At 44.4% G+C, this 19,719-nt stretch overlaps 1 protein-coding gene across 2 annotated transcripts in view; it reads left to right on the top strand.

Moving 5' to 3' along the window:
* Positions 1 to 19,719, top strand: part of TDRD7 (tudor domain containing 7) — a 44,009-nt gene that overhangs the window by 8,678 nt on the left and 15,612 nt on the right. Inside the window, exons 2-9 of one of the 2 annotated variants that reach the window (XM_044271335.1) lie at positions 5,676 to 5,893; positions 7,125 to 7,266; positions 8,732 to 8,939; positions 11,787 to 11,872; positions 12,500 to 12,711; positions 13,711 to 14,288; positions 15,160 to 15,346; positions 16,508 to 16,619. In XM_044271335.1, coding sequence (XP_044127270.1) covers positions 5,681 to 5,893; positions 7,125 to 7,266; positions 8,732 to 8,939; positions 11,787 to 11,872; positions 12,500 to 12,711; positions 13,711 to 14,288; positions 15,160 to 15,346; positions 16,508 to 16,619 — 1,738 coding nt within the window. In that variant the 5' untranslated portion in view covers positions 5,676 to 5,680. Of the gene's footprint in view, positions 1 to 5,675; positions 5,894 to 7,124; positions 7,267 to 8,731; positions 8,940 to 11,786; positions 11,873 to 12,499; positions 12,712 to 13,710; positions 14,289 to 15,159; positions 15,347 to 16,507; positions 16,620 to 19,719 lie in introns of those variants that run through there. The other variant, XM_044271343.1, reaches the window with a different exon arrangement.

Here is a 19,719-nt window from a genome sequence, read left to right as displayed (position 1 = left end):
GAACTACTGCACGTGCCACCGTACCAGCTTCAACTGCCCTTCTGGTGCTCGCCACTTTACCATGTTGTACGGCAGTGCTGGTACTAGGTCCAGGATGGGCTGCGCTGCTGGTGTATGCCTCGCCATGTAATCCGACAGCGCCAGCCCCACTATGCTGCCCTTAAAGCGGATCCTGCGCAACCTGTGGTCTAGCAACACAGGGCCGGGTACGCCTGGTGGTATCAGAGACCTCAACCTCCTCGTCTGAACTTTGGGTCAGACTGCCGCTGCTTTCTACAGGTTCATGTTTTGACCCACTGGATTCGTCAGATGAGGGTTCCCATTCCTCATCCGACTGGGTCAGAAGCCTGTAGGCCTCTTCAGAAGAATACCCCTTATTTGCCGTTTGGACTACTAAATTTAAGGGGTATTCCCTGAGACTACCCAAGAAAAAAAGCAAGCCTGTCTTACAAATGGGAGGCTAGTGAAGTACCGGAGGCCGCTGCGATTGATAAAAAATATCAAAACAGATTTTTTTTTTTATCGCCGCAGCGCTTGGAAAGTGATTGTGCAGTGATCAAAAAAAAAATAAAAAATTTTGTCGTCACAGCGGGGCGGGCGTGGGTGAACGCACGTATGCACGACCGATCTGGCCTGATCGGGCAAACACTGCGTTTTGGGTGGAGGGCGAGCTAAGGTGACACTAATACTATTATAGATCTGACTATGATCAGTTTTGATCACTTACAGATACTATAACAGTACAAATGCTGATTAGCGATACACTAATCAGCGAATCAGTGACTGCGGTGGGCTAGGCTGGGCGCTAAACGATTGCTAACTACCTAACCAAGGGGCCTAAACTATCCTAAAACTATCAGTCAATACCAGTGAAAAAAAAGTGTCAGTTTACACTGATCACTTTTTTCCTTTCACTAGGTGATTGACAGGGGCAATCAAGGGGTTAATTGGGGTGATGGGGGTGGGGGGTGATCTGGGGCTAAGTGTAGTGTTTTGTGTGTACTCACTGTGATGTCTGCTCCTCTGCTGGAACCAACCAACGAAAAGGACCAGCAGAGGAGCAGAGAAGCCATTTAAAGGGAACCTGTCACCCAAAAATCGCCTATTAAGCTGTTTACAGTACCTTATAGTGCTGTATACTCGTTTCTTGATGCACTTTTTGTTCGTTTTCCCGCATGTCTGCTCATTCAGAAATCGGTTATATTCAGCTGCTGCCCCGTGCTTCAAGTCAGGCTTGAAGTCACGGGGGCAGCGGCCTCGGCGTCTTACATGGCCCTCTCCCCGCCCCCTGCCTCTGTTACTGACAGCCGAACTCCGAATCCGGGACCGCGCTCAACGGCCGCATGCGCAGTAAAGGGCGGCAGGAGCGCGGTCCCGGCTGCCGCGCGTACTACGCGCCGTCTTACTTTCGCCGCACTGCGCATGCGCCCGACATCCTGTATCAAACGCGCCCGCGCCCGGCATCTGGGCGCGGGCGCGTTTGATACAGGATGTCGGGGGCATGCGCAGTGCGGCGAAAGTAAGACGGCGCGTAGTACGCGCGGCAGCCGGGACCGCGCTCCTGCCGCCCTTTACTGCGCATGCGGCCGTTGAGCGCGGTCCCGGATTCGGAGTTCGGCTGTCAGTAACAGAGGCAGGGGGCGGGGAGAGGGCCATGTAAGACGCCGAGGCCGCTGCCCCCGTGACTTCAAGCCTGACTTGAAGCACGGGGCAGCAGCTGAATATAACATCGATTTCTGAATGAGCAGACATGCGGGAAAACGAACAAAAAGTGCATCAAGAAACGAGTATACAGCACTATAAGGTACTGTAAACAGCTTAATAGGCGATTTTTGGGTGACAGGTTCCCTTTAACACCTTATATTTATAAATATAAGGTGTTATATGGCTTCTGATTCGTTTTTTTTTTTTTTTTTTTTTTAAATCATCAGCCTGCCAGCCACGATCATTGGCTGGCAGGCTGATGACAAAATTGTGATTTAACTTATGCCGGCCCACAATGCGCATGTGCGGGCCGGCTCTGACCGAAATCTCGCGTCTCGCGAGATGACGCACCGGCGGGTCCAGTAGGAATTACAGGGCCACAGCAAACAACACAACATCCCTGCGTGCGGCGGTCCTGAGGAGGTCAAAATCCTTTCATCTTTCCTGGTAAGTTTTATCCTGCAATCTATGTACCAGTTTAGTAGCTCTTCTCTGAACTCTCTCCAAAGTATCAATATCCTTCTGGGGATATGGTCTCCAGTACTGAGCACAATACTCCAAATGAGGTCTCACTAGTGCTCTGTAGAGCGGCATGAGCACCTCCCTCTTTCTACTGGTAATGCCTCTCCCTATACACCCCAGCATTCTGCTAGCATTTCCTGCTGCTCTATGACATTGTCTGCCTACCTTTAAGTCTTCTGAAATAATGACCCTTAAATCCCTTTCCTCAGATACTGAGGTTAGGACTGTATCACTGATTTTATATTCTGCTCTTGGGTTTTTACGTCCCAGGTGCATTATCTTGCACTTATCAACATTAAATTTTAGTTGCCAGATTTTTGACCATTCCTCTAGTTTTCCTAAGTCCTTTTCCATTTGGTGTATTCCTCCAGGAACATCAACCCTGTTACAAATCTTTGTGTCATCAGCAAAAAGACACACCTTACCATTGAGGCCTTCTGCAATTTCACTTATAAAGATATTAAACAATATGGGTCCCAGAACAGATCCCTGAGGTACCCCACTGGTAACAAGACCTTGGTCTGAATATACTCCATTGACTACAACCCTCTGTTGCCTGTCCCTCAGCCACTGCCTAATCCATTCAACAATATGGGAGTCCAAGCCCAATGACTGCACTTTATTGATAAGCCTTCTATGTGGGACAGTATCAAAAGCCTTACTAAAGTCTAGATAAGCGATGTCTACTGCACCTCCTCCATCTATTATTTTAGTCACCCAATCAAAAAAAATCAATAAGATTAGTTTGACATGATCTCCCTGAAGTAAACCCATGCTGTTTTTCATCTTTCAATCCATGGGATTTTAGATGGTCCACAATCCTCTCCTTAAGGCCTCTTTCACACTACAGTTTTTTGCGTTCCGTATACGGTCCGTTTTTTGCGTTCCGTATACGGTCCGTATACGGAACCATTCATTTCAATGGTTCCGCAAAAAAACGGAATGTGTTCCGTATGCATTCCGTTTCCGTATTTCCGTTTTTCCGTTCCGTTGAAAAGATAGAACATGTCCTATATTTGGCCGCAAATCACAGTCCGTGGCTCCATTCAAGTCAATGGGTCCGCAAAAAAAACGGAACACATACGGAAATGCATCCGTATGTCTTCCGTATCCATTCCGTTTTTTGCGGAACCATCTATTGAAAATGTTATGCCCAGCCCAATTTTTAATATGAAATTACTGTATACTGTATTTGTCATACGGAAAAACGGAACAACGGAACGGAAACGGAACAACAACGGAAGCAAAAAACGGAACAACGGATCCGTGAAAAACGGAACGCAAAACACTGAATTCAACATACTGTAGTGTGAAAGAGGCCTAAGTATGGTTTCCATTAATTTCCCCACTATTGATGTCAGGCTTACTGGCCTATAGTTGCCCTATTCCTCCCTACTACCTTTCATGTGAATGGGCACAACATTTGCTAATTTCCAATCTTCTGGGACGACTCCTGTTGCCAGTGATTGGTTAAATAAATCTGTTAATGGTTTTGCTAGTTCACCGCTAAGCTCTTTTAATAGCTTTGGGTGTATCCCATCAGGCCCCTGTGACTTATTTGTATTCATTTTAGACAGCTGACTTGAGGTCCCCCCCCCCCCTTGATTGGCAGGCCTGTACATCTCACCTTGTCCTGTCAATCTCGCGCCTGCACTATTAGGGCTCATGCACACAGCTGTTGTGTGGTCTTATTGCGGCCCGCATACGGCTGGTCCGCAATATACAGGCATTGGCCCGTGTGCACTCCGCATCAGGGATGTGGACCCATTTACTTTAAATTTGGTCCGCAATCACGGAGATGCGGAACAGAATCACGGATCAGAAGCACTACGGAGTGCGTGCATGAGCCCTAAGGGAGAAAGTGCCAATGGATACTTAGTGCCCTAGATTTACTATTGTGTGTGTGTGTGTGTGTGTGTGTGCGCGCGCTCCAAACGTCTGTCTAAATAGTGTCTCAGTCTGCTGCATCCAGGGGTTCTACACTTCCAAGGGGTGGGGCTTCACGTCGTTTGGCTTCAAAATTGTGCCACAAGTCTGGTATAAAAATCTATATTAAAAGTAAACCAGCCAGAATAGTGACTATCCCTTGAGCAGATTTTTCATCCGGTCTAAGCTAAGCTTACTTGTCTTTATGACAAAAAATTGCATCATTTTTTGGTTTTGTTTTTACAGGTAAGGGCTCTTTCACACTTGCGTTGTCCGGATCCGTCGTGTACTCCATTTGCCGGAATTACACGGTAAATCCGGTAAAACGCAAGTGAACTGAAAGCATTTTAAGATGGATCAGTCTTCAAAATGCGTTCAGTGTTACTATGGCAGCCAGGACGCTATTAAAGTCCTGGTTGCCATAGTAGTAGTGGGGAGCGGGGCAGCAGTATACTTGCCGTCCGTGCGGCTCGCGGGGCGCTCCAGAATGACGTCAGAGCGCCCCTTGCGCATGGATGACGTGATCCATGCGATCACGTCATCTATGTGCGTGGGGTGCCCTGACGTCACTCTGAAGCACCCCGGGAGCCGCACGGATGGTAAGTATGCTGTTCCCCCGCGACTTTAGCGTCCTGGCAGCCATGGTAACCATTCAGAAAAAGCTAAACGTCGGATCCGGTAATGCGCCGAAACGACGTTTAGCTTAAGGCGGACCCGGATTAATGCCTTTCAATGGGCATTAATTCCGGATCCGGCCTTGCGGCAAGTGTTCAGGATTTTTGGCCGGAGCAAAAAGCGCAGCATGCTGCGGTATTTTCTCTGGCCAAAAAACGTTCCGGTCCTGAACTGAAGACATCGTGATGCATCCTGAACGGATTTCTCTCCATTCAGAATGCATGGGGATAATCCTGATCAGGATTCTTCCGGCATAGAGCCCCGACGACGGAACTCTATGCCGGAAAAGAACAACTCAAGTGTGAAAGAGCCCTAAAAATATGCTAGATACAAGTTATTGTGAGTAAAGAAGATCCTTAGATCCAGTCCACATACTACAATCATTGTGGTAATAGGGGCAGACCAAGGGAATCATTTATCAAACTGGGGTAAAGTAGAACTGGCTTAGTTGTCCACAGCAACCAATCAGATTCCACCTTTTATTTTTCACAGCTCCTTTGGAAACTGAAAGGTGGAATCTGGTTGCTATGGGCAACTAAGCCAGTTCTACTTTACCCCAGTTGGATAAATCTCCCCCAAAGAGTTTTTGGCAGGTCAAATCTGTTTTATGGCGGATGAGGCAGATTTCAAGTAGACCATATACACATTACACACTTAAAGTGGGTTTCCCGTATTAACCCCTTCCTGATTGGATGATTTAGCATTTTCATTTTTTATCTTATTTTTTATAACCACCTTTCTTCCCTGAGCCATAAAATGTTATCCAGTTTTATACGTTTTTTTGTAGTATAGGCAGCTTTTCTCACCTTCTTTTCTTTTCTTTTTTTCTTTTTATATATAACCTTTAGCAAAAATGCTGGAGCCTGAGAAAGAGCTTGTTTCAAAGATGCTGCGGGCGGTGTTGCAGTCCAACAAAAATGGCGTAGCTCTGCATCGTGTGCAACATGAATACAAAGCACTTACTGGTGATTGGATTCCTTTCAAGGAAATGGGTTTTCACACACTCGATGCCTACCTGAAAGCTATCCCAACAGTTGTAAGGATGGATATCTGCCGGACTGGTGAGGTAAGTGCGTTAGTACAGTGCCATTTACACTGCTATATGATCTTATTGGCAGTGAAGAAAGTGTGCATCTAAGGCTACTTTCACACGAGCGTTAATATTTTCCGGTATTGAGATCCGTCATAGGGTCTCAATACCAGAAAAAAACACTTTGTCAATAGGGACGAAATGTAACTGAACAGAACAGAATGCTCCAAAATGCATTCCGTTCCGTTCTCATACCAATAGACACAATAGAAAATGGATCCGTCCTCCATTGACTTGGGTATGTTAAAGATAATGCAACCGGATCTGTTCATAACAGATGCAGACGGTTGTATTATCAGTAATGGAAGCGTTTTTGCTGAACCTTGCCGCATCTAGCAAAAATGCTAGTGTGAAAGTAGCCTAAGGAAATGCGTGAGCTCCTTATGTCATCCCCTGTCCACAGCGTTCGTTCCGTTCCCAATAGGTGATGGTCACAACTACTCTATTCCTTCCTTGTAAAACGACCATCTCCACAAATTAAAATAAATGTTTAAAGGGGTTTTCCAGGATTTTAAGATCCTCAGGATAGGTCATCAATTTTAGCTCGGTCCGACACCCTGCATCCCCACCGATCAACCGGGTTGAAGAGAAGGCCGCGTTCTGTGCGAAAGCAGCCTTCCCGTCTTCGACATTGCAGGGGTGAGCGGGTGTAATTACAAGCCGGCTCATTCGTATAAAAGTGTATAGGAAGGAGCCGTCCCTCAGAAGTGAATGGGACGGCTTGTAATTATACCTGCTCACCCCTGCAATGTCGAAGATGGGAAGGCTGCGCTCGCACAGAACGTGGCCGTCTCTTCAACCAGCTGATCGGCAGGGGTGCCAGGTGCAGGATCCCCGCCAATCTGATCTGATGACCTATCCTGAGGAAATTAAAATACCGGGAAACAACTTCAAAATATAAACAATGGGTTAATTTCTGATGACACATTCCTTTTACTAAATATGATAAAGTATAAAAGATCCTATACTCACTGGTTAATCTCCTGCCGTTTCCAGCTCCGTCTCTCTAGCCCTGCATGCTGCGGTTTGCTTACTTGGCTGCAGCAATAACATGCTGTATACCCCCACAGCACCGCTGCAGCCAGTCACTGGCGTCAGTGGTATATGGCACAAGCCCAGAGTGTAGTTTTGGTTTTTCACATTTTGTGGCTTTAGGGAGCTCAATAGGCTGGGCAACTCCTTTACCTTGTGCTTTTCTCTTCTCCAGGTAATATGTCATGCGGTGGTCTGCAAAGAAACTGCCCAGATTGCAGAGCTTGTGGCTTGCCAAAGAAGCTCAAAGAAGAAATCTGGTGGTCAAGTAAACTGCCACATGAGATTGAAGTACTCCACCCCGATAACACATATTGGTAAATCCACTTCCCATTATTAATCTTATTAAAGGGTTTCTGTCACCAGATTTAACCCTATTAAGCTCGCTGACATTAGCGATGTGCTAATATCAGCTAAACCTAACTAGCCTATTCCTACTTTTATCTATGCCCCCGTTACGCCAGAAATCTAACTTTTATAATATGCTAATTAGACTCTAGGAGCAAGGGGCGTTGTTCCTGCTCCTAGAGGCTCCGTTCTCCCACCTTTGACGCTTCCCTTCAAGTCCTGATTGACAGGGCCAGGCAGCGCTCGCATCTGTCTGCCAGCCCTGTGCTCTGGTGAAATCTCACACCATTTGGCACAGGCGCGGTGCGGGAAAGACGCTCGCAGGCTGCCAGCCATGAAGGGAAGGCACGCGCAGTGTGCACATGCTGTCTCCCGTCTCTATTCCTGTTCGCTGCTGCTTTGCCATAGACGGGCCTTAGTAAACAGAAGTGTTACTAAGGCACAAAGTGGGCCACATTAGAGCTATTTTTCTAATAGAGATGTACAATTTCAGTCGTTTTATATTACAAAAATGGTCAGTATCACTGCCCCTACACGTTACAAAAAAACGAGAGTTGCACTTAAAGTAGGCTTGAGCCAGGGGCTGACCTGTACGAGGCACATGCCTGCAATCAGTCGGGTTTTTACCATATTATCACTTTCTATGCTGAAGTAATTATTCTCTTAGAGTATTTTCCTTTACCAGGCAGCATACTTGATTGTTACTGCCATCCAGGTATCCGCATGCTCCTGTTCTTTCCTCAGGATCGGTCTGGGCCCTGTGTATCTGGCTACCTATGTAAGGCGTTTTGGACAGTCTATTTAGGTGGCTTCCTCAACACCTCTGTATACAGTCCCTTCAACAGCTGCATCCCGTTGATTTTTATTTATTTATTTATTTTTGCTCCCCAACACCCTTTCATGGACTACCTTATCTAGCAGCCCAGCAGTTGCCCCCACCGTGGTCCGCCCAGAGATAATTTTTTTTATTTTTTTTCTTTTATCTCCCCTCAGTATTGGAGTCTTCTTGACATGGTTGTGTCTTCATTCTGCTCTTGCATCCTAGGCTTGACGGGCTTCTCTGAGACACCAGTGGCAAGGCTTTCTCCAGAATGTCTGAGTCCAGGCCTCTGGAGCATGGTGCTAACTCTCATCTTAAAGGGGTTGGCCAGTTTATTGTTGAACCTCCTTAGGCTAAATCATCAATATCAGATTGGCGGGTGTCCGAATCCCACCACCCTGCGCGATCAGCTGTTTGAAGAGAATGCAGCGCTTGTGTGAGCACTGCCTTGTCTTCACCGTTTACCTGCTTGATGTTGAGCTGTGTAATTACAACTCCTCCATCCCCATTGGTAAGGAGCAGATGGAATGTAACTGCTCCTTCCCATTAAAGTGAATGCAATTTGTACTTGTGAAGGAGTCATGTATACATTTAAACCATCCTTTTTATTTTAGGAAAACCTAAAGCAGTTCTTAGAAAACCAGGTTTTTCACCACAGCAAGACAGAATAAGAAAACCCGTACCTTTGGTTACAAGAGTAAAGGGTAATGTTTGGAGCAGCCGGCCATCAATAGACCCTACTCCCGTTCATGTAGCACCTATTTATGCATGTGGACTTGTTCGGGAGGTTCAGATGCAGAGACCACCAACCATTACCAGCCGGTGAGAACACAGTTTTTATAGGAATAGACCATGAATGACTTGTTGAAATACATTGGTCAGCCAAAACATTAACTTATCTTGTGTTAAAGGGTGGGATATAGTAAGCAGGAATCGAACAGTCAGTTCTGAAAGTTGGAAGCAAGAGACATGGCAATTGTGGATCTTGGTGACTTTGACAAGGTCCAAATTATGTTGGTTGGACAACTGGGTCAGAACATCTCTCAAACAGGTCTTGTGAGATGTTCTTGGTTTAGTGGTAAAACATACAAACAAAAAGCGCTCCAAGGAAGCACGAGTGGTGAACCATTTTTATGGTTATGGGCACCAAAGGCTCATTGATACTAGTGGAGAGTGAAGGCTTCCCCATCTGCTCCACTCCTACAGAAGAGCTACAGTAATACAAATTGCTGCAAAACTTTTTCCCCTAGGAGCACTTAACTTAGATCCACAGTATAGGGAAAAATTGTCAGTTTGGTGAGGGGCCGACTGCAGTGATCACAATAATAGGGGTCTCGTATTCCCTATATAAATGGAGGAGTGGTGTACATGCGTGACCACCCTTGCATTCACTTATATGGGACTGTTGAGTTCAGTCTTTGCTTTTATCATTGGAAGTATAAATGGAGGATTGGTCATGCCTACCCACAACTGCCACAGGGAATCGGAGATCCCTGTTATTATGAGACCCCCTGCAATATGACACAGGATTAGAGGGGAATGTTGTTAGTGGGAAAACCGCTGTTAAAGGGGATTGTCTGAAATAATTAACAATCCTGGACATCCCCCTACTGTGTCATCCTGCTTGTCACCAGTTTCTCCAGAGCTGTTCTCTTCAGCTGTGGTCCATTTCGCCTGCAGCTGCTTGTACACAAACTGCATCGGTGAGCCTGCCCGTCTCTGTTCTCTCGGTCTTCACTTGCAGGCCCTGAGAACAGCTCTAGGGAAATGGGTGAGTCTGTGATTCTATTTTAAGACATTGTAGAGGTTTTTAATTATTTTGGACAACCCCTTTAATGCTGGCTATGGATAGAAAGGTGTCAAATTTGCTGCATAGTCACAGACACCGAGTGTCTGTGACTGAGTCCTTTTTGACCCCTACTTACAGTCAACAGCACCTGTAATGGGCATGTGATCTTCACAGCTGGACCATGGAGCGATGGAAGAAGGTTTTTTTTTTTTTACATTTTAGGGTTAGGGTACTTTCACGCTAGTGGTTTTCTTTTCCGGCACGGAGTTCCGTCCTAGGGGCTTTATACCGGAAAATAACTGATCAATTTTATCCCCATGCATTCTGACTGCAGAGCAATCTGATAGCGAAAAAATATGGGTGGACAGCACTCCTTGGTAATGATGTATTGGGTGCTCGTCTCCAGGAGGGGTGGTAAAAAGCCCCTAGTATTTTATTATTATTATTTTATTTTTTTTTAAACGGAGACAGCACGTCCAAAAAGGTGCAAAAAGTGGAATTTATTCCGGATGCAACGTTTCGGCTGCGTGTTAGCCTTTTTCAAGCCTTTTTTTTTTTTTTTTTTTCAGTTCAGTCTTTTTGACTGATCAGGACAGAGATAATACCGCAGCATGCTACAGTTTTATCTCCGGCCAAAAAAACTGAAGACTTTCCTGAATGCCATTTTCTTTTTTTTCCATAGGAATGTATTAGATCCGGCATTCAAAATACGCAGACCGATAAAAAAACGTGAAAAAAAATAAATGCTGGATCCGTTTTTCCGGATGACACCGGAAAGACGGATTCGGCATTTCAATGCATTTGTAAGATGGATCAGGATCCTGATCAGTCTTACAAATGCCATCAGTTGGCATACGTTTTGCCGGCAGGCAGTTCCGCAAGTGTGAAAGTAGCCTTAATGGATGGCATGCAAGTCTTGCCTGGGGGAGATGGCACCATTATTCACTATAGGAAGAAAGCAAGCCAATCAAGGCAGTCTGATGTTCTTGGTAATGTTGCTAGTAAACATTAGACGTTCACATGGATTGGTCTCTTCCTGCAGTATAATGCATTCTGCCATACCGCAGAGAGTATTCAGAACATGATAAAAAGTCCAGGGTGTTGACTTGCCCTCCTAATTCCCCAGATCTGGAAAACTCAAGTCCGATTAATGCAGGCCACACCTCACAGGAGTACCAGTATCCACCGCTAACATCATTGCACCAGATGCCACAGGACTCCTTCAGAGGTCTTGTGGAGTCTGTTCCTTGAGGGGTCATAACTGTTTAAAAATCACAAGGGAGACCTACACCACATTACGTTTTAATGTTATGGCTGATTGGTGCATATGTATTATTTTTATATTTGTTATCTTACAGTTTCAAAAGTGCAGATTTATTTGAACCTAGTTTGGGGCATATGAAAGCCTGAAAGGATTGAGTGTACTGAGTGTGGCCCCTGTGTATCCGGGGGTGCTTCAGTAGCAGTTTTGTTAATGCTCGTTACACGGGCTGCTTTCTCTTTTAGCTGATGCACGCCTAAATCGAGGGCAGCTTGGCATGCACATTTGCTTAAATCATCAGTTTTTTTTACTTTGTTTGTCACATCTGATAGCAAGCATGACTACCATGTGATTTTATTGTCGATTTGTGTAGTAATCCCTATGGAAAAAACCCTGGCTGTTTGTCACTTAGCATTGACAGCAAATGAATACAAACTGATTGCACATCCAGTCTGTAACAAAGAGAGTCTTAGGGTTTAGCGGGTCAACAAAATATTACAAATGAAATGCAGACTTTTCAAAGCCGTATCATTTCTTCATAATACACTCTAACTTCTGAGAGTGAGTTTCTTCCTGAGAACAAGACTGAGGTTATGAAATATTTTTCTGCTGTGCACAGGCCTGAAAAGAGAGTTAATCTTCCACCCCGATTCCAGAAAGAAGTCAACCCATATACAGTACCTCACCCGCTCACAGACTCTAATGGTAGGAAACAGCATTTTTTTATATATTTATTATTTTGTCAATCTGCCCTTTTTACATCTGTATGCACTATAGTTATTATATGAAAACGTTTGTAAAAACGCCGGACTTAATAAATGACCCCCTAAGTCCCCTTTAGCTATAATGGAGTCCACAGCCTTTACAGTGCTGAAGGATCTGCAGGAGGGGACCAGAGAAGGGAGATTTATTTAGGCACATTTAGTATTTAGCAGTCCCTATTCCAGCTCTATATGTTACCCAGCTTTCCTGGGACACTGAAAGGCAAGCAATGGCACAATTTTGGTTTAGTGGTCCTTTTAAGGCCCCTTTACAGAGGCTGGTTATCAATGCATTTATTGGGAACAATCATCGTACAGACGCTGGAAATGGCCCTTTTATTTGATGCTGCCAGTCACCTGACAAATGAGCAAATGCTTGACTATCGGTGATCGCAAACATATATTGTTTTGCAGGCAGCATATTGTCCTGTGCCAACAAGGAATCTGTATGGGGGCTGAATGATCGCAGTCCCGATCTTCCATCCCCATACAGAGGGCTGATTGCTGTGTAAGTTTCCCACTATAATTTATTCTTTGTTGGGTAACGTATCTGTTTTACTGTCCATTTTAGCAAATGAGACAACGCATTCTGGCAAAGCTCCTCTGCTGGGCAATTTCCATCCCAACCTGCCCATAATTCAGAGCAACCTGCGAGATCTGTTCAGCAAACACAGCAACGGTATTTTTTTATCCAAGCTGCCATATGTATACAAGGAGACCTTCAAGCATGATCTGGGTGATGAAGTCTTGAGACAAGTTGTGAATTGGAGCCACATATGCATGGTATGGAACAGCAGTGCTTCTAGCATCTATGCTGTTACACGTTCTGGTTCATTAGGCCTAGTTCACACGTCGGTGATCTCCATCAGTAATTGTTAGCCTACACAAAGATAGAACGGTAGCAAATCTTCCCTTTTTTGTTCTTTTCTTCTAACCTAAGCCTGGTTTTGGAAATCACTGACCAAACATTGACCAAAACAATTACATTTGAACTAGGCCTAGAGATGGATCATTGAAGTCCCTCACTGCGTATGGTACTGTTGGTGGACCTCTTAACTCTAGTTTTTTCTTTTTTTTTTTTCCTTTTATTTTAATTTCCTATGAGCTTTCACTGCTGTAAAATAACTTGTCTTTATTAATTTAATTTTCATTTCCTGAGGCTGTAATACATGTCAAATAAATAGTGTTCCTTTTTAGTATCTCCAGGTTATGTGAACTTTTCACACTAAATGGTCCAGTTATTGCCACAGTATACACATTTAGAGTTATTTGTATTGTATATATTGGAGAATACCAATCATCTAGAACTTCTGGTCAGGATGCACCAATTTGTGTGGCTTTACCCACAGCGCAACAACGAAAGAGGATGGTCCAGCGATGCATAGAGTAAAATAAACCTTAGTGCCCTCACTCAATGCCATAAATGTCCAGTGGGTTCTGGTTCCACCTCTAGTGGCTGTGTCCATCTTGGCAATGGGGCACCATCTTGTGCCTCCAGGAATGGAAAGTGGCCACTCATCCATGGCTCAAGATGGCTGCAGGTCCCACCTATGGGACATTTATGGTAATGGTTACAGAACTTTACTTGTCATTCACTATTTCTAGGCACTATAGAACATTTTACCCCTAAATAAACAAAAAATCATAAAATAAAAAGAAATAGTACATTTTTGTTGCAATTTTTAATCCAAGTGCGTACAAAAGAGAAGTATAAAGGAAAAACTTTTTTACATTAACAAAAAAAACACTGCAGTGTCCTAATGATACCATGTTTTCTTCCAGGCACAGACGCTCATAAGCAATGGCCATACTGACGTCATTCTATGTTCCCCCACTAAAAAGCCACAGATGCCTCAAAAGGCTACCCAGCAACGAAACAGCGATCAGGTTAAACCAAATCCTACCCTTGGCCAGACGAAGCCTACGTCACCCCAGAAACAAACTGCAAATCCTTTACCTCATTCTGAACTTAAGCAAAAGGTTTCTGAACTCTTGACCCACTACTGCAGTGGTCTCTGGTTACATGCACTCCCCAAAGTCTTTGAGGACACTTTCAAAATGAAATTTCCCTCTGGCGCTCTTGATATAAATGCACTTTCTGAAATCTCAAGTGTGGATGTTATTTCGGAAGATCCATACAAAGCAATCCTGTACCCAAAGAGCCCACAAAGCGAAGGGCAAAATCGGAACCTTGCGGTCTCGAATGGAAGACAGAAACGTGATTATGAACCATGTCCAATGGAACAGTCAGAAGAAGAAATTGATACAGATATGGCTCCTCCTCCACTGGTTATACCATCAGAAGCCTCCCCCTCTGTTCTGGTTGTTGAATTAAATAACACAGAGGAGGTTGTAATACGGTGAGTGGTCTCAGTTGTATCACTAGTGTGACTGTGAAGCATGTGCCAGTCAGTGGGGGTCTCGGCGACCAGACTGCCAAAACATGTCAAAAGTTTGGTAAAACATTAAGCAGCCTTTAACCCCTTTCGCATATCGAGTACAACAAAATCACTAGGCTCCGATCAGCTACCATGACAGGCCTGAGCTTTCTGAAGGTTCTCGGGGCTGTCATGCGTGAAACATGGATCTGCAGCCAGAGTGTCAGAATCTCTTAGACCACACTAGTATTCTGTTGTGGTCTATAGGACAAACAATCAGATCAAATATAATACCCCCTAAGGGGGCTAAAAGTTATTGTGTAAAGTGTCAACAGAAAAAAAGAAAAATTAAGATTAGGCCCTTTCCCAATTTTGACTATAAACAAAAAAAATAAACATAATGGTTATTGTTCTGAAATGCCCAAACTATTAAAATATAAAAATATTTGATAGTATGTGACTGTAGTTTTTACTTCTTCTTTCAGAGCGGTGTACGCCATAAAAATGAATAAAAACGAGATTCACAATTTTTTGGTTCTTGTCCCCACCCCCTCCAAAAAGAAAAAAAAAATTTATAACGGTGATAAGTCACCTAGTCCAATAAACTAAAGTTCACCCTGCAAAAAAAAAAGCCCTCATGCAGCTCCTTAGATAAAACTATAAAAATTTTATGGCTGTGAGAAAAAGGCAATGCAAAGAATTTTTTATTTTGGCAAGGTTTTAAAAAAAAATACAGAAACGAAAATGGGCCGCGTCTTTAAGGGGTTAACGTGTAAATTGTTGTATTGCTGCTAGTTTTTCATTCTGATGTTCGCTAGACACTAGTAAGACCTGAATGTATTTCCTACGCTAGGTATGTTGGCAAGAACTACTCTGCTGCACAAGAACACATGGAAGATGAAATGAAGGAGTTCTACAACACAAACTCGTCACCTGTCAGACCGAGCTCCTTAAAAGTGGGACAACTTGTGGCAGTTAAGGCAGAAGAGGAGGCATGGCTGCGCGCTCAGATACTGTCTGTAGAACAAAACAAAATTAAGGTATTTCCGTTTTTCTGGCCTCCCTACTACTCTTTTCTAACGAATTGGGGGGGGGGGGGGGGGGTAGTAGTTTATATATGTCTTCACAGTTGTCACATAATCGTGTTCTGGGTAAACAGGCCTAGAAGAGTCACCATAAAAACTAGAAAATTGCCCATCGTGGCCAGGTTGTACTTTCTACCTCCAGCGGCTGGGTGCATTGAGCTGGTTGTTTTTTAATCAACATATATTTTAAAGGGCTTGTTGTAACTTTTAAAAACTTCACAATGCCCCCCCAAAAAATGATGCCAGTTAGGCAAAACAGTGCACCACAATAGCAATTCTAAGAATATTTCACAGAACTTTATCCTTAGCTGGAACATGGCAGTGGCTAGGTTGCACGTTGTACATGCCTTGTTATTGCAGTGTTTTGGCCCGTCCACGCCCAGCAGCCTCCACTATTAGGGTCCATTCACACGTCCGCAAAATGGGTCCGCATCCGTTCCAGAATTTTGCCGCACGGGTGCAGACCCGTTCATTTTCTTTAGGGCCGGAATGTGCTGTCCGCATCCGCATTTGCGGATCCGCACTTCCGCATCCATGCTTCTGTTTCCGCAAAAAAAATAGAACATGTCCTATTCTTGTCTGCAATTGCGGTCAAAATTAGGCATTTTCTATTATAGTGCCGGCAATGTGTAGTCAGCAAATTGCGGAATGCACATTGCTGGTGTCCGTGTTTTGCGGATCCAAAAAACACTTACGGACGTGTGATTGGACCCTTATGGACTATGCCATCTATGCATCACCTGGCTTCCCTTCAATACTATATTTATCCTGCAGCATGCACTGCCAAATGAATGGCTGGCGGCATCTTCTGAGAGCCAGAGACTCTGGAGATGTCATGGTGCCAGTTTCAGAATATTGATGGTTTGTTTTGAGGCACCCCTGCGAGTCAGGTGTTTTTGGACGAGGTCATTATGCTGCCCGTTGGAACACTGAATGGAGATTGTACGATCTCTGCTTCGGGAATCTCCAACGTTTTCTACAGTTTTATAGATTTATTACAGCGTAGAAGGTAGTAATTGTACTTATTATACAATGTTTGCACTATCCATGTGGCTTCTTCAGTGAATCCGTTATACGTCCAGTTTCTGTAGTTTTTACTTCCTTTTTATTTTACAGATTTTGTACGTGGACTATGGATTCAATGAAGTTGTGGATTGCACTAAAGTTTGTCGGCTAAACAAACCATTTTACTCTCTCCCATTCCAGGCTGCAAAATGCAGACTAGCAGGTATCCCTTTCCCCCTTATCTTTTCTTCTGCTTAGTAAAAGGTAAAAAGAGATCCAGTGGTCGACATCTACTAAATGCCTCATTTTCTACAACTTCTGAACTGAAGTTTAGTAATGCGTGTGGTTTGTTTTTTTTATATATTTTTTTGTTTTTGTTTTCTGTGCTGAAAAAAAGGACGCTTCAAAACTCTGCATGATTTTTATGCTTTTATTGTAACCATTTCAATGGGAAGTTTTGATGTGGATTTGGCGCAGAATCCATACCAAGAATGAACATATCACTTTTTTTGGCGTCCTGGCTTTTAAAACATGCAGTGTAAATTTCTATGTGCCTTTTCCCATTCAAATGAATGGCTGGTGAACTGCGCAGAGTTTAGGTGCAATAGTCGCACTAAAATCCTTGTAAAAAAAAAAACAAACAAACATTGTTGCCCCAGCAACCAGTGTGCAGATATTTTTTTTCAAGAGCACTAAAACAAATGAAAGTTGCAAGGTGATTGGTTGCTAGGGACAACAAAGACAGCTTTCTCTTTTATTCACAGTGCCACCATTAAAACATAGCCTTAAGTTCTGGTCACTTTTAAAATAAAAATAACCCTCTAGATACATAAAAAAAGAAAAATAATTGTGAAAACAAGACAATCTAAAAAAGTAAAAAGAATAATCAAGGTAATTTAGCATAGATTGATTCTTTTCTGGGACTCTGTCCCTCCGTCTCACCCTATTCTTGATGCCCTGCTTACAAGACGGAATAGCCGCCCCCGATAGGGGCGATCCCGTATCAGAAACCTCCTATATGCCCCAGGGGTGGCTCTGCTAATGGGATAAAATCTCCTATTGTAGACTGGTTAGTAGACTACCATAAGCACCAAAAATAACAAACAAATCAAGTGTCAAGCCACTATATATCAACCACCACTAATTAAGTCAAATAGCCAATAATGTTACGTAGGTCACAATGCGAATGGCAAAGCATTAGATGGTACTTAAAGGGGTTATCCCATTTTAGACAATGGGGACATATCGCTAGGATATGCCCCCATTGTCTGATGGGTGTGGGTCCCACCTCTGGGACCCTCACCTACAAGGAGAACGGAACCGGGGAGAGTTGTGGCTGGAGGACCTCATTGAAGTGAATGGGAGCGCATGCGCAGCCACCGCTCCCATTCATTTCTATGGGGCCGACGGAAATAGCTGAGCCGGCGCTCGGCTATTTTCGGTGGCTCCATAGAAATGAATCGAGGGCGGCTGCGTGTGCGCAGTGCGCCCTCCTCAACTTTCTCCGTTCTCCTTGTAGGTGTGGGTCCCAGAGGTGGGACCCGCACCTATCGGACAATGGGGGCATATCCTAGCGATATGCCCCCATTATCTAAGATAGGAATACCCCTTTAAGAATCATTTGAATATTGCCCTATATTCATATAAAATTTTAGGCATGAATGGTAACTTCTCATAATTTAGTCCCTGATGTTCCTGTCTCAATGCGTTTCACCCCTTCAATCATGACGCTCCTGAGGGGACATGTATTAAGGAGATGAATATCATGACTTTAACAATAACATCGGGGGGTGGGGGAAATAACCGAAAAGATTATATTTAACTGGGATACAATAGAAAAATCATCTGAATTATGTGGTTCTCTCCCCTCCCCCTTATTTGTATATCCCTGCAAAAAGTATACCTGCCAAAAGTATACCAAACCAATCTTGGGGCTCTTTCACACTTGGTTGTCCGGATCCGTCCCATTTGCCGGAATTGCACACCGGATCCGGAAAAACTGTGAAGTGAACTGAAAGCATTTGAAGACGGATCAGTCTTCAAAATGCGTTCAGTGTTACTATGGCAGCCAGGACGCTATTAAAGTCCTGGTTGCCATAGTAGTAGTAGTGGGGAGCGGGGGAGCAGTATACTTACCGTCCGTGCGGCTCCCGGGGCGCTCCAGAATGACGTCAGAGCGCCTCATGCGCATGGATGACGTGTCCATGCGATCACGTCATCCATGCGCGTGGGGCGCCCTGACGTCACTCTGGAGCGCCCCAGGAGCCGCACGGACGGTAAGTATACTGCTCCCCCGCTCCCCACTACACTTTACCATGGTAACCATTCAGAAAAAGCTTAACTTCGGAACCGGTAATGCGCCGAAACAACGTTTAGCTTAAGGCCGGATCCGGATTAATGACTTTCAATGGGCATTAATTCCGGATCCGGCCTTGCGGCAAGTGTTCAGGATTTTTGGCCGGAGCAAAAAGCGCAGCATGCTGCGGTATTTTCTCCGGCCAAAAAACGTTCCGGTCCTGAACTGAAGACATCCTGATGCATCCTGAACGGATTTCTCTCCATTCAGAATGCATGGGGATAATCCTGATCAGGATTCTTCCGGCATAGAGCCCCAACGACGGAACTCTATGCCGCAACAGAAGAACGCAAGTGTGAAAGAGCCCTACGCTTTCTCTTAGGCAGTTTTGTAAATCTTCCCCTGTTTGTGTGTCCATATATTCTGCCTATTAAAGGGTTAGTATGATTCCATTCTCCTTTCGCTGACACAGAGGATGCAGAGGGTAAGAGTCTTGGGCACGGCTCCTTTGTATCCTCCAGCAGGCTTCCTAGAGGAGTTGGGGCACTCTCGCTTTGTGTATTTTCGGCCTCGGTTACTCTTGACAGCCCTCTCGCCGCGAGACTCGCTGGATCCCATAGCGTCTGCCATCTGAGCATGAAGTCCGTTTCTCATTCAGTCCTGTGAGAGTCTTGCAGGAATGAATGGAGAAGCTGATCCTGTGGGATCCAGAGAGTCTTTTTGTGGGTCACACAGGCTAACTACCAAAAGTAATGGATGCTGAAAATAAGTCTGTAAATCGATATGTAAGTTTGTTAACCGATTATATACTAGCATGTTTCCAAATTGGGAGAGACCAAAACATTTTTGTGCACCAATTCCATATCAGCGAACAGGGGAGCCACCCTGATATTTGCACTGGCAACACTATACTCATGTCTGCTGCCACCACTAGGGAGAGCACTTTATCTATGGAGTATAAATGCATATGCTGCGAGCTTCTCCATAATATTTGGTATGAAATGATACAGCCCAGAATTTTGGACCA

This window comes from Bufo gargarizans, chromosome 1 (genome assembly GCF_014858855.1).
Source record: "Bufo gargarizans isolate SCDJY-AF-19 chromosome 1, ASM1485885v1, whole genome shotgun sequence".
Classification (NCBI taxonomy): domain Eukaryota; kingdom Metazoa; phylum Chordata; class Amphibia; order Anura; family Bufonidae; genus Bufo; species Bufo gargarizans.
This window is presented reverse-complemented; position numbering and strand designations above follow the sequence as displayed.